The sequence below is a fragment of a genome, unplaced genomic scaffold (assembly GCF_019419815.1).
Source record: "Pyrus x bretschneideri cultivar Hongxiangsu unplaced genomic scaffold, Pyrus_bretschneideri_v1 Contig1, whole genome shotgun sequence".
NCBI lineage: Eukaryota > Viridiplantae > Streptophyta > Magnoliopsida > Rosales > Rosaceae > Pyrus > Pyrus x bretschneideri.
The window spans coordinates 7,011,006-7,024,806 of record NW_025999390.1 but is presented as its reverse complement, the minus strand read 5'-3'; the positions used below and the strand labels follow the sequence as shown (position 1 = coordinate 7,024,806).

At 34.5% G+C, this 13,801-nt stretch overlaps 2 protein-coding genes across 5 annotated transcripts; one reads left to right on the top strand and one right to left on the bottom strand.

Moving 5' to 3' along the window:
- Positions 1–2,656: 2,656 nt before the first annotated feature.
- LOC103927570 (probable 1-deoxy-D-xylulose-5-phosphate synthase, chloroplastic) lies at positions 2,657–7,708 on the bottom strand. 3 transcript variants are annotated; one of them, XM_048582662.1, is made up of 10 exons: positions 7,241–7,708; positions 6,410–6,529; positions 6,157–6,321; positions 5,775–5,925; positions 5,213–5,472; positions 4,610–4,877; positions 4,038–4,330; positions 3,657–3,935; positions 3,231–3,515; positions 2,657–3,103 (listed from the first exon to the last, which is right to left on the bottom strand). In XM_048582662.1, exons 1-10 carry the CDS (start codon positions 7,406–7,408, stop codon positions 2,954–2,956), a joined length of 2,139 nt encoding a protein of 712 aa, XP_048438619.1. In that variant the 5' UTR covers positions 7,409–7,708; the 3' UTR covers positions 2,657–2,953. The 3 variants fall into 3 exon arrangements, with proteins under 3 accessions (XP_048438619.1, XP_048438615.1, XP_048438623.1); XM_048582658.1 differs by having other exon boundaries at positions 5,213–5,481; positions 7,241–7,707; XM_048582666.1 differs by having other exon boundaries at positions 5,213–5,481; positions 6,410–6,567; positions 7,241–7,370.
- Positions 7,709–9,890: 2,182 nt separating this feature from the next.
- On the top strand, positions 9,891–13,125 carry LOC103927571 (EG45-like domain containing protein). Of its 2 annotated transcripts, none has more exons than XM_009336511.3 (4): positions 9,891–9,994; positions 10,931–11,053; positions 11,516–11,816; positions 12,999–13,125. In XM_009336511.3, exons 2-4 carry the CDS (start codon positions 10,933–10,935, stop codon positions 13,003–13,005), a joined length of 429 nt encoding a protein of 142 aa, XP_009334786.1. In that variant the 5' UTR covers positions 9,891–9,994; positions 10,931–10,932; the 3' UTR covers positions 13,006–13,125. The 2 variants fall into 2 exon arrangements, with proteins under 2 accessions (XP_009334786.1, XP_009334785.1); XM_009336510.3 differs by lacking the exon at positions 9,891–9,994 and adding an exon at positions 10,003–10,119.
- Positions 13,126–13,801: the final 676 nt, after the last annotated feature.

The following is a 13,801-nucleotide window of genomic DNA, read 5'->3' as shown; positions in this document are numbered from 1 at the left end:
ACTAAAATAATTTACCTACTCCTTATTATATATGTAAGTGTGAAAATTGTTTTACAGTATTCTAAGTAGGTGCACTAAAGTATAAAATTTACTTGTATTTTGAATTCTCGCTTGGATACCTTTTCCATACAAAGGTATTACAATATTCTATGGAAAAACATCAATGCAATGGTATAGATGTGGAAGGCTAAGAGTAATATGTATGGGTAGGTAAATTAGTCTTACTAATACTAGCTTAAATTTTAAGATTTTTTTATTAGCACCTCACTAATGGTTGAATGCACCTCATTTAATATTTATTGTTAAATGACTTGTATAAAATAACTATTTAAATCCTAAAAAGTAAAGCAAAACAATTATTTACTTCCTACACCCCAAATCATTTAAAAAAGATCCTAACCACCCATAAATTATATATAATTTTGTATACGCCCACACTCACAATATTGTCGTGATTTTTTTTTTTTTTTTTTTTTTTTTTATATCAAAAATGTTAAGGATTCTGCAACATAAGAGATGGAGTACTCTAAAATATTCAAATCTTCTTTGAGATAGTGTAGTAGTGGTTTTTTTTTTCTTTTGCTAAAAATGTTCAAGCATGTTTGCTGTTTATTTCTTAGGATGGTTTGTGGTGCAATTTCATTTAAGCATGATTGCAGAACTGAGAATCTGCATGGACACAACAATAGCAAAATCAACTAGCCCATTCATGATTTCTTATTTAACAAAAACCAGCAAAGTAGCTATTTCTAAGTTTAAAATCAAATTCATATTTAGAGCTTAATTCCCCTAAATTGACAAAAACCTTGAAGCAATAGAACCATGCGCACTGTTTGTGTGCTGAAGACAAAGGATTTAAATTTATTTTTAGGAAATGATGAAGACTTGAGGTAGCTTTTGGTCTGGGTTGTGTGGGTGTGATGGTAGTTTCGGTTGGTCAGTGGAGTGTATTAAGATAATTTTTAGTTTAAAAAGTACATGTGGGGTGTTTTAAGTATGTGAGGTGTGTGAGGTGCTAATAAAACAACCCAAAATTTTATGTGAAGAAACAATAGCATTAATACCCCTTTTTCATTTTTTTTTTATATATATTTTTCTTCCAGAATCGTTAATTTCATGTTTCAATTTGCATGGTTTGAAAAATATTTCATGACATTAATTCACATAATTTCCATATAATTAATTGTAGATAACAAATAAGTAATTATGAGTATTTTAGGCATCTAAAAAATACAAATTGTGTAAAGTCAAACTTAATTAAGAAATTTTCCTAGGTGAAGCCTAATCACTGGATTGTAGTCAGAAAATTAAAGGCTTAAATGTCAAAATGACCCATGTGTTATAGTTATTTGGCCAATTTTGTCCTCATGTTTTTCTCCCTTAACCAATTAAGAACATTTTATTCAATCTCTATTAAAAAATTCATAAAAATATTATAACCTATTATAGAAAACTATTTTTCAATTAAAATAGAAAGAAATATAATTTCAAAATGAAATTCAAACAAACCCACCATGCCATATGCCTTGTCCTGACCCGAACCCCTACCTTAGCCACACACGCAGGCAACTCGACAAAGTGTCAATAAATCCACCTCGACCCCCCTTGGTACGCATGACTTCCATCATCGTAGTCTCAAGAAAATTAACCCCGATCGACCACCTCACTTTCGACTATGTAATCGAGAAACAGACCGCAATTGATATAGTCATATATTACCCTTTCTCTTTATTTAAATTTAAATTTATAGAAAAAACAAATCAATGAAGAATGACATATATAAGAGATAAACTTCTAATTTGAAAAATTATTAAGGTTGTGACATAGAACATAGAGAGAGTGAGGCAAGAAAATAGGGAGAGGAGAGAACGTTAAGGCGGAGGTCAGGGAGTTGGGAAGAGACTAATTTTTCTTTTAATTTTATTTTTTATTTATTTTTAAATCAAATAGATAGTTTTTGAATAAGTCTATAATGAATTATGAAATTTTTAATAGAAATTGGATGGAATGTCCTTATTTGGCTAACGGAGGTAAACATGATGACCTAATTACTAAAACACAGGACTATTTTGACATTTAAGCCAAAATCAATTATGTTGGATTGTAAATATAAAAAATTGAATTTCAGAACTAACGTCATATTTTCATAAAAACAAAAGCATGACACGTGTTGGGTCTACCTTCTTTACCAATACATAACGGCAGGCAGACGTTACCACATTCATGGAACTCTTAAAATGCTTGTGAATCGCTCATTTCGATTCCTCCTTTGTAAAAAAAAAAAAGAAAGCGACTAAAATAGCTCTTTTTGGGACAATTTGATCACACTTTCTTAAGTTTCTTTGACCTGTATTCTGTGATATTGTTACTAGAAATGGCTTTTACCGATAGAGATCAAGTGGAACATCCTCAATGTACACTAATCCACGTGTTATAAGCTTGTTTATCAACGAGTTTAAGTGAAACATCCTCATTGTGCCCACATGTTACAAGAGGGATTGGTTGTTATCGAGTTTAAGTGGAATATCTTCGGTACCCTAATCAACATGTTATAAAATAAAATTGGATGAAGAATAAAATTGGATGAAGAATAGACTGATAACACCACATGTTACGGTAACACCCAAAACGTTTCACCATCATATTCCCTCAGATATGTTAAAAAGTAAATTCAAATCTTTAATTTACTGCACTATATATAACATGGTATTAAATAATTTAAATTTCTGGTCAAAATATTTAGCAGGGCGGAAGAACTTTTAACTTTTAAAATTTCCTTTGTGCTGCTGTAAATTAATGATCATATACTTGCATGCAAGCACCCTCTATCCAAATTGATAAGGTTATATTTTCGGTGCCTTTCGGTCGAATTAATGCTACTTGAGCTTTGATCTGTATTCATTTTTCCGCTCAGAAATGTAGCCTCGGTGAAAGGGCAGAGAATAGCAGATGCCTAGCACATTAAGTGAAGGGCTTCACGAGTTCGGCCAAGCAGAGTTAACGCCGTTGCTGCTATGTGGTGTCCGGTTAGTCCAGCAATAGCTAGCTGCTCATTTGGGGATGCATGCTCAATGTAGTTGTCCGGTAAAACAATTGGTCGCCACTGGAATGTCGATTTCAGGCAGAGAAGCAAAATGAGTAACAATGTGTGAACATATAATGTGCCATTGACAATCAACATTGAACTGAAAGAACACAAAAAAAAAAAAAAAAAAAAAAAAAAAGATTACCTTGATGTTTCCATCAAGCTGTCCGTCGAGACAAATGAACTGTGCAACATGGGATCCAAATCCTCCAATAGATCCTTCCTCAACCGTGATCAGATATGAATGGTTCCGACAAAGCTGCCTAAGAAGCTTGGCATCTAAGGGCTTGCAGAACCTTGCATCAGCAACTGTTACATCAACGCCCAGCATTGAAAGAAGAGACCGAGCCTTGAGGCAGTTCTGAACCATTGATCCGTATCCCAGCAATGCCACATCTTTCCCCTCCGCAAGAATTTTCCCTTTTCCAATCTGCTCAGCAGCACAAAGAAGTCAAATTAAACGCAGTGGCGCAAAGAAGTCAAAATTAAACGCATAAGAAGTTAAATCCCTCTCTATTAAATGTACCAAGTTTATATAATTACTTATTTTTAAGCAATGAAGCAGAATTACCTCAATGGGGGTTCCACTGCATACGGAATGGTCCATCCCAACAATGGCGCCCCTTGGATATCGGAAGCAAACTGGATGATCATCGATGTAGGCTGCAGTGGCCACCATGTTGGCAAGCTCATTCTCATCAGATGGTGCCATGACGATCATGTTTGGTAAGCATGACATAAATGTTATATCAAATGCTCCACACTGCATGGGACCATCAGATCCTACCAACCCTGCACTTGTAATGACAAAACGCACTGGAATTCTTTGCCGATCTACGTCATGAATTACCTAAACAGGCCACGAGAAGATAAACTTCAGAGACATTATCATCATATTGTTATTATATCATTAAATTATTTATTCCACAATTAATTAAAATATAATTACTACCTGATCATAAGCTCTTTGTAGAAATGCAGACGGGATAATGCAAAATGGCTTTAGTCCTCCACATGCCAAACCAGCAGAAAAAGTAACCGCATGTTGCTCAGCCATTCCCACATCAAAAAATTTGTCAGGAAATCTTTCACGAAACAGTTGGAATGCTGTTTCCATATGCATTCCTGCATGAACAGTCACAATATCTTTGTCCTCCTCTGCCTCCATCACTAAAGCCTCCACAAAGCAGTCGCTATAAGTTCTATGGCGAATTTTGGACGGTAAATCATCAGAATTACTCAAACCTGCAGGTTTGGGAAGTGTAAAATAACATAAATGTCAGACCAAATTACACATGGCTTTTCATCCTCTGCCAAATGAGAAATGATCTTTGTAGTCGGCAACTTCTTATACTCACTAAAGGCCTGAACGAAGGCCAAGCCTCAGACGACATATATAAAACCAAAGTATATTGGGCTGAGTTTGCCCACTTGCAAGTCAACTCATGAATCCTTAAATTTACAGCAGAATTTTGCACAGAATATGAAATGAACATCAGAGGAGGAGATGAGAGGGTAACATACCTTGTACCCCACTCTTTGGGTTGTTTTCACCTTCCCGATTTTCTTCCGTTAGCACATGAACCAAAACAGGACCCATTGAATTCAGAGATGCCACTTCTTGTAGAACGCAAATCAAGTCTTCAATATTGTGTCCGTCAACAGGGCCAATGTAATACAATCCGAGCTCTTCGAAAAGAGTTGATCCTAGTGGACCGACCATACCACGTGCATACTCATCAACTTTAGCTGCCAATTCATGCATGCCTCCTCCAATTCTTTTAGTAACACCCTGAAAAAAAGGGGGAAGAAAAATAAATACTTCATAGAACAAAAGGCACAAGGCACAAAAATCTTTATAATACTCAATAGCAACAGAAAATGTTTGATATTCTCCAAATACCCAGAGCCCACTATGTCCTCTCAGATGAATGCCACACAAAACCGAATAAATTTTCTATACTCAGATTGTCTAAAGTATTGCCGAAAGTTGCATAAATTCTTCCATACAGATATCTCTCATTAACAAATCCAATATATCTAAGTTCTAAGAAAATACTTGAACAAATTTTAATGTCTCGAAATCTTCCAGTCCTAGAGGTAGGATAATAAAAACCACGGAAATACCTTAGCAACTTCTCTAAACCTCCGAAAGGATTTACTTGACTGGAGCTTGCTTAGGGTACTCGACAGAGCACTAATAGCTGTCTTTGGGCCCTCCTCAGTCTTTGGGTGTAAAGAGTGCCGGCTGTCATTTAAAATAACTACCATATTTGAGTCCAAATAACCTGCATTACCCATTGCCTCATAGACCTGACCGGCCATCGTTGTCCCATTGCTGATTACTGAAACAATACGTTCCCGCTTTCCCTTAATATCCCGTGCAACTGCCATGCCTGTAAATATTATAATAGCAGTCCAGTTGAAAATAATACTGTTTTAAATCCAATTTAGCTGGCCAAACTTGAAACAATTGCTCTTACATCATAATAAATAACGCTCAGTAGGAAAGACCATATTACTATTACTAGCTGCATAAATGCCATCAGCTCTAAGGCAGCATATACGGTTACAAATATCCAGAGAAGGGTGTTGCAAGTCATGTTGAATAAAAACATGAACTTTTTCCGAAGAATGTGATTTCATCACAGGAGAAATAAAAAAGAAGCATACTGGAAGTAGACATTACCCAGTCCAGCAGAAACGCTACTGCACCCATGCCCTGGCCCGAATGGATCATATTCACTCTCAGGTCGAGATGAGAGACTAGAAAAACCATTATTTCGTCGAGCTGTATGTACGAGGCCCCGCCTTCCTGTAAGTATTTTATGTGCATATGTCTGCCAGAATAAGAGAAAACTTTCAAAATTTATATCATACAATGACAATGTATAAATGTGCAGCGAAACTACCCATGAATGATTTCTTTGCGTTCTATTTATATGTGTTCTTTCTGGTATTAACTATGTACAGCCTAATGTAAACAGTATCAAAAGTTATCCATAACCTCAACCGCCACTCTTAGAATTAGCCATTACTACAAAGAGAAAGGTATGTATTTGTGATCTTACTTGTTCCACGACATCCCAAATTATCTTGTCCACGGGAGCATGAAAAACACGGTGTATTGCAATCGTCAACTCCACCACTGCCAAACTGGCTCTGAAAGACTTTCGTGTTCTCAACATTATAGATGATAACTCTGAACGGATTTCATCAGATAACTGTTTCAGTTCCTGCACTGATCGTTCTGCGATGAGTAAAGAAGTTGGGAACTGAAGTGTAAGCACACAAAGATAAGTATTTAAATGCCTCGGAACTAACTTCAACAGACAAGTTCTTCAGGTGGATAGGATTTTCAACTGAATCAAGAATTGGAGTTAAGACTTCTTCCAAGAACCACTCATCATCGTCAGGTAGAGAACATATCCGACTTGCAAATTCCTGCACCGAGAAAACAACACACACTGCTGCCTATGTAACTGCGGACAAAATAAAATTCCATCTTTTTAATAGATTCATCAATTCAGATCAAGCTGTGTATGTACTTAGTGTGAAAATACGAAATCATATGCCTCATGATCTAAACTTTAAATTAACCTAAAAAGCAAGAGAAATGCTAATGGGACTCTCCATAGACTGTCTGTCACCTCATGTTTTTGGCACAATATTTTATAATGTTAGCACAAGAATTGACGATAAACTGTGAGGTGGCTGAGATCAAAACACTTGATAATAATTGTGATAATAAGATTCAGGTTTTCGGGCAATCAATACTTTAGAATTGCCATTTTAACTCCAAACCATTTCAAACTACTTAGTATTAATTTAAAAACAAGTTCTCATTCACCAATAAACCAATTTTCTATTTTCAAAAAAAATATTTAAAAAAATTAGTGACAAATTAAAAATAATGATAATAAAAAAAAAAAAATTTCCACTCACTCAAGTCAAGAAAAATCTCTAATTAACAAAATGAATAAATTTACAAGCACCTTACAAATTTACACAAAATTTAACAATTCAAACAAATCATAGATTTGCTTATTCTGCAACCACAAATACAGTCTCCAATTTCTAACCTTTTTTCTTCCTTTTTTATCCTCAGTTTCTGCAGCATGTAAACTAGATAAGAAGGGAGGCGACTGAGATTACCTTGGATGCAGGGGCAAAAACGGAACTTGGGTACAATTTATGTCCTGGAAATTCCACATGCAGTGGGAAATTAGAGCCAAAGAAACCCGCTTTGCGAGGAAAAGCCCCAAACTTTCCATGGCAATGGGATGTGATTCCAAAAGGGTACCCAACAGAAGCCGCACCCATCTGAAAAAACGCAAATCCAGTTACCCAAATTCAATGAATTTCAAGAAACGAGCTGAATCCGAGAGCTCACTTGCAGAAAAACTCAAACCCAGCTACCCAAATTCAAAGCATCTAAGGGCTGAGTTTGTATAAAGAAGGGATTTTGAAGGGTAAAAATTGTCGGAATGCGAGACATGAGACGCGAGAAAAGTTGTTGAAGAACAGGGCGGGGACGGAAGAAGAAGAAGAAGCTAGTGGAGTGGAAGTAAAAATCAACAAGAAGTGAACAGAGGATTCGGAGGAGACACAAGAAGCATATGTTTGGAGAGTATCTTCTGGAAAAGTCCAAAACATATGGAATATTTGTACCACGTGGTGGAAAAGTCCAAAATATAAGGAATAAATTTTTATTATTACATGTAAATTTAAATTTTAAGATTTATGTGTTCGTTTTTAAAAAGAAAAATTCAAAATAAAAAAAATTAATTTTAAACTTATACGTTATAGGCAATAGTATAGTCGTGGCAAATATACACCACAAATCCTAAAAAATTAGTAAGGTTTTTAATTATTAATAATTAATTGCCCCTCCAGCAACTTATAATCCCATTACTCTGAAGATTTCATGACAACTTAAAGCAACTCTAAAGGAAATATCAAATTTTAAATATAAAGTTTAAATTTAAAAGCCAGTACGTTGGTATTGTTAAAGTATTGTTCTTATATGTCAATTATTATTATTCTTTTCATAATTATAATAAATATTTTTAGAACAAAAAACTTAATAAAATGATAAAAAGTGTTTATTAATTCATTAAAAATAGAGTTGAAGTTGTTGTCAAATTTGACCGTCACCATCTTTACTGCTAATTTATGTTATACTACATAAGAATTTGTATTTCCTTTGAAAAACACTAATGTTGTCCTCTTTTATTGTTATTGCTGATGTGGACGTTGGTTTTGTTAATCTAAACACAATTTTTTAGTGTTTTGTCAACTAACTAGGAGTTGGGAATATTTATGTAGGGTTGGATCGATATGGGATCCAAATCGAAAATGGATCCCAAATCTCAAACCAAAAATTTTCAGGATAAGAATTTAAAGACCAATCCACCAATCCCAAACCGAAATTTCATTATTCCCAATTTTCAGAATTCCAGAAATGTTTTGGGTATTTCGAGATGGATCGGGATTGCGTTTTGGGTTTTGGGCTTTTCGGCTTTTGGGCATAAATTTGAGAGTCTTGGGTTGTGGGAGAAAATTTGGGCCTTTGGCTTAAAATTTTGTTATCAATTGAAATTTAGGCTTTTTACCTATTATCAATTTGAAATTTCCAAACGACTTAATTTCATACTTCTATTTTTAATACAATTTACTTTCAAATTGCTTAAATTCAACATTCAACATGTATGCAACCAAAATAAATATACACATTGGTTCGGTTCGGGATCAGTTCGGTATGGATCCAAAAATTTCAGTATTATTGGTTTGAGAATTTTCGGTATGGGATCAGGATTTTTTTGGTTTGGTTTGGGATTTTTGGGAAAAATTTCCAACCCTATATTTATGTGTTCTTTTGTTAAATTTGATTGTGAAATTGGGACACAATTATATCAATGATGTTCCATCGTTAGAGGTAAGTATGTTGGAAATAAACCGTTCTTGTTAGTTTTTTGTTCGTTTGTATTGTGAATTAGAAGGAAGAAGTTTAGAGTTAGGAGACATTTCTTCATTTAAATGAGTGAGAAGGATTGTATGTGATTGGCATCTTATAGAATCGTGATTAGGAGTGTTCAATTTTACTTATACAATTTAATCTAACTAAATCTTTAATTGGCTCTTCTCCTTGTGCAAATAAGTAAAAGCTAGTATGGTGTCTGGTTGAATTGACACGAAGAGTAAAAAATTTTGGAATAGAAATGATAGCTTTATTAAGATGAACTCGCTTAGGTAAATGAGTTTTGTACGAGAACATGATATCAGGAGGATTTTCAAACCAAACTAATCGTTACTATCTAATTAAAAAGGCAAACTTTGCTAAATACTGTCAACACCATCACAAAGACGTGGCATATAACTAAACCTTACGTATGTCACAGTTGTAGATAGACTCTTGATGTCATAGGCAATTAATCCCAGCAGCGAACCATCCATAGCGGTGCTCAGGACATCAGCAATTGCTTGCGTAGAAATTATCTCTATAAAAAATTAAGTCCATTTGTTATATCGGGAGAAAATATCTCTATATATATTTTTACAATACAAGCGTTATTATTAATAAGTGAGGGACATAAAATATGGAGAACTGGATTTGGATTTAGACGCGTACAAATTAGAAAGGAATTAATGAGTAAGTTACGTTTTAATGAGGAAACTTAACTGGCATTGTTTAACTCCCTTGCAAGGGAAACGTTTAACGTTTCATGTGGAATTCAAATGAATTGCCTTTGCTTGTCGGCAACAAGTATATATGATCATATCACTATGATACATATGTATTTCCGTCCTCCATCTTCTAATTTTATTAGTCGACGAGTTTTGTTAATTTGTTCTGCACTCGATCATTCTTCAGTGCCCTATTCTTCTCGCTGATCGCATACTTACCAGGTAATGCTACCACCATCTTTTACATATAGGCATCCTCTTTACGAGAGAGATTACAATAAAACCGGTACACCAGTTCACCATTGCCATGACGTCTTTCTCCCTCTCTACAAATCCCTCAATGTTGAGTAAGTAGTGAGTAGGGGATGGATGGCTGAGATTTCTAATTTTCTAGTATTATTTTTATGTGATTGAGAGCCTGAGATTGGGTTCTTGTCTCAACTCTTGGACTCTTCCGCAGAAGGTTAACAACAGTAAAGTTAAAAATCCTACTTGCTGCACTTTTTTATTTATAATTAATCCCAACCAAACCATTAAACTCTGGTCCTTCTCTGCCCTCCTCAAGTAAACTAATTAGTTGAAACTAATTCGATTTTAATCATTAACCAATCAGTATTTCTTGCTTTCTGTCATTTTTGTTTTTACCAGTGTTTGTGTTTTCACTTTCTGTTGTATTTACTTGCTTAACCAGGTTATACATGTTCAAACTGAACTCCAAACCTTTATTTTCTGGTGTCCTACGCTGAGCTAACAAAAAACTACACAAACAAATTAATCTAATTTTCAAAACTTTTGACTTTGAATGAGTCCCTTTCAAATTACAATATAAAAACAATAATTTGCGATTAACTATCTAAGGGAAAGATATCATTTCCGGATCTCTTCCACTAAGACTATCGGATCAAGTGATACGGACCTTTGAAATTTCATCTAATGGTAAAAAATTATTATAGTTTTTAAGGGCCCAAAACAGGGGGCCGTTGGATAAAATTTCAAAAACCCGAATCACTTGATCCAATGATCTTGGTGAAAGAGATCAATATCTCCTACGTAAGCAGCATTATTCTCACCGGAACATATAATATTGTTAATTTATAATAATTATGTCTTATATTTAACTAGTCCCCTCACATTAGTTTTCCTTAATTTATTGATCAGGAATGTCTAAGCCTCAGAGTTCTCTTCCATACCTGCTTCTGTTCTTCTTCTTCTCAGCAGCGCTCATGCATTCCTCTCAGGCTGATGTTGGCACTGCTGCTCAGTACAGGCCCCCTTATTTACGTAAGTTCTGCATGAGTTTTACTCTTATACGCTACAAAAGAAACTATACGAAAGAATTTCGTAGGGCAAAATAAGGTCGTCGCACGAACGTTTGCCCGATGACTACTCAAATTCCTTCGGGCAAATAATGTTTACCCGACAACATATGCAGCCATAATCTGGAATTTTTATATCATCACAAAATTTGGCTAAAAAAATGGTTTTCGGATATTCATAAGTTCATTTGCTCATAATTTTTGAGATACTCTCTTTAGCATTTCATTACTTTCAGAATTTAGACCCTCGACGATTCTATTAGAGTAATGCTATTAACACATACATATACAAAAGCTTATTCACTCTCTTATACAGTGGATCCTAATACAATGCTAAGTTAGATAGTCTATCAAATTTCCGCGTCTAAAATAACAATTTTGTCTCTGTTAACATATCGATACTAATTAATACCTTCCATGCATACAGCTACCGCCTGCGGTGGAAGCGACCAGGGACAGTTTCCTCCAGGCAATCTGTTCGCGTCCGTTGGCGAGGGAATTTGGGACAACGGTGCAGCTTGTGGAAGACAATATCAGGTGAGGTGCATAAGTGCTCCCGTGCGAGGAACCTGCGTTCCAGGGAACACGATTCAGGTAAAGGTTGTGGATCGTGCACTCTCTTCGGTGTCCCGACCTTCAAGAAGTGATGCTACCATAGTTCTCTCTACTACTGCATTTGCTGCAATCGCCAACTCTTCCGCTACATTCGTTAACATCGAATTTCAACAGTAAGTAGTGAACACGTCTCATGATCTTATATTCTTTTCTGCCTTTTCTTTGTACCACCATTGACATTTAACTTTATGACTTTCGTTTGGGGCCGTGAGCTTGTTTTGAATACGTAATTATGGTAATTAGACAGGGGATTAATTAGTAGGGAAACGAGTAGGTGGTCTGTTGAGGACCTAATTAATTGTTGTAGAAGGCACAAGAATATAAGATCAGTCGTAATCCATGCCTGATATGTAGTATCTTTTGCAGCTTAGTTTTGTCCAGAGAGGTGGATTGTCTATCCTCTCATTTCCATACTCTCCCTATGCCTTTCTGTTTGTATAGTCACGGTTAATAGATCGAGTCACCAAGTTCTAAGTCAATGTAGGTGCAATACCTTACTTGTAGTAATATAAAATTGGGTTAGTTATAACAAATCTGGAGTTCTTAACCCTGATCAAATTGCAGTCAAATTGATATATCGATTCACAAAACTAACAAAGTGAGAATTATAATTGTGATCCGCTGCCATGGAAGAGAGAGAGAGATAGAGAGAGAGAAGTGGGACATTGGGTTTGAATTTCTTGGTGAAAGTTAACGATCAATTCAAAATTTTCCATTTGGACGGAATCCCTTGATTTTCTAGAAACTTTGAGGATGGAAGGTCATTTGGTTTGGTTGGTTTGCGTGTGGGTACCCTTTACATCTTGTGGTTAGTGTGGAGTTGAACTTTACTTCTAATAGTGTCTTTCTAGAGAGTCTGAAGACTTGGATAATTTTGTCATATACAAATTGGAGAAAATGATTATTATCATTAGATCCTTCTATTATTTTCTTTGCGCCTACTCTCAGGTTAATTAATTATATATTACATAATTCAAATGTAACAAGATGTCGTTGTAACAACCAACATTATTAGTGTAATAAAAATCGCATAATCAATATTTAAGTACTAATTTAATTATCAACAATTAGGTCATATGATTTACAAAGTTTGATCTAAATAATTGGTATCTCTAGTATTACTCATAGGAAAATTAGTAGGTGATTTTAAAGCTGCTGTCATTTATATATCACTTTTCAATTTTCTATCCCTTAGCAATTTTGCCATTTATATCACTTTTCTCTTGTCATTTAGTTTGGTTTTGTGTTTATTCATGACAGTAATTAATGATCAAAGTGTAATTTTTTCATTGCAGGATTTAACTGAAGGGGAAATTCTACAGTATCTTTAAAAAAAACATGGACGTCATTTGTAGTAATAAAATTATTATTAGATGCCATGAAATTATCTATCAATAATTTATTTTGCATTCTTTACCTTCACTTGAAATGGTATTACATTATGACGTTGACATGTAGCACCTAAATTACAAGAAAAAGAGAGGTTACACTATAATCGTCAAAAGCTATCTCCAATCTAACATGCAAAAGTCAACCGTTATAAAATCATATTTGACTCCGAATGTGGTGGTGTATGTTTTAACATTTTCAACGCAAACATAATCAAATTTGATTTTCAAATTCTTAACTTTTAACTCTTATGCACTATAGATGGATTAAGTCAATTTTAGAGCATCTCCAATGAAAGATAAAATGCCTTGAAATTTGATATGTGTATTTTACATTTTTAGTTGCCCGAAAAACTTCCAATGAAGGAATGTAAACTATTCATCTTAAACACCTAATTTACATTTTTTTTTTTTATAAATCCTTTGGTAGTGTGTCTCACTAATCTACTGATTATCGTTTGATTTATTTATTTAATATACAAATCTTAAAATTTAAAATAACTTAACGATATTTAATTACTTGGCTGGCAACAAAAATGCAATCCATAATTTATATACATCGGTCGCATTGGGGTTAGAATCCGATCCTCGTCGGATTCTTTTGTGAGAATTCAGAATTTCGTGAATTGTATCTGTTTATCGTACATTGTGCAGTTAAATATCATTTTAAATATTTTTATTTAAAATTAAACATAAAAAATATTTTATAA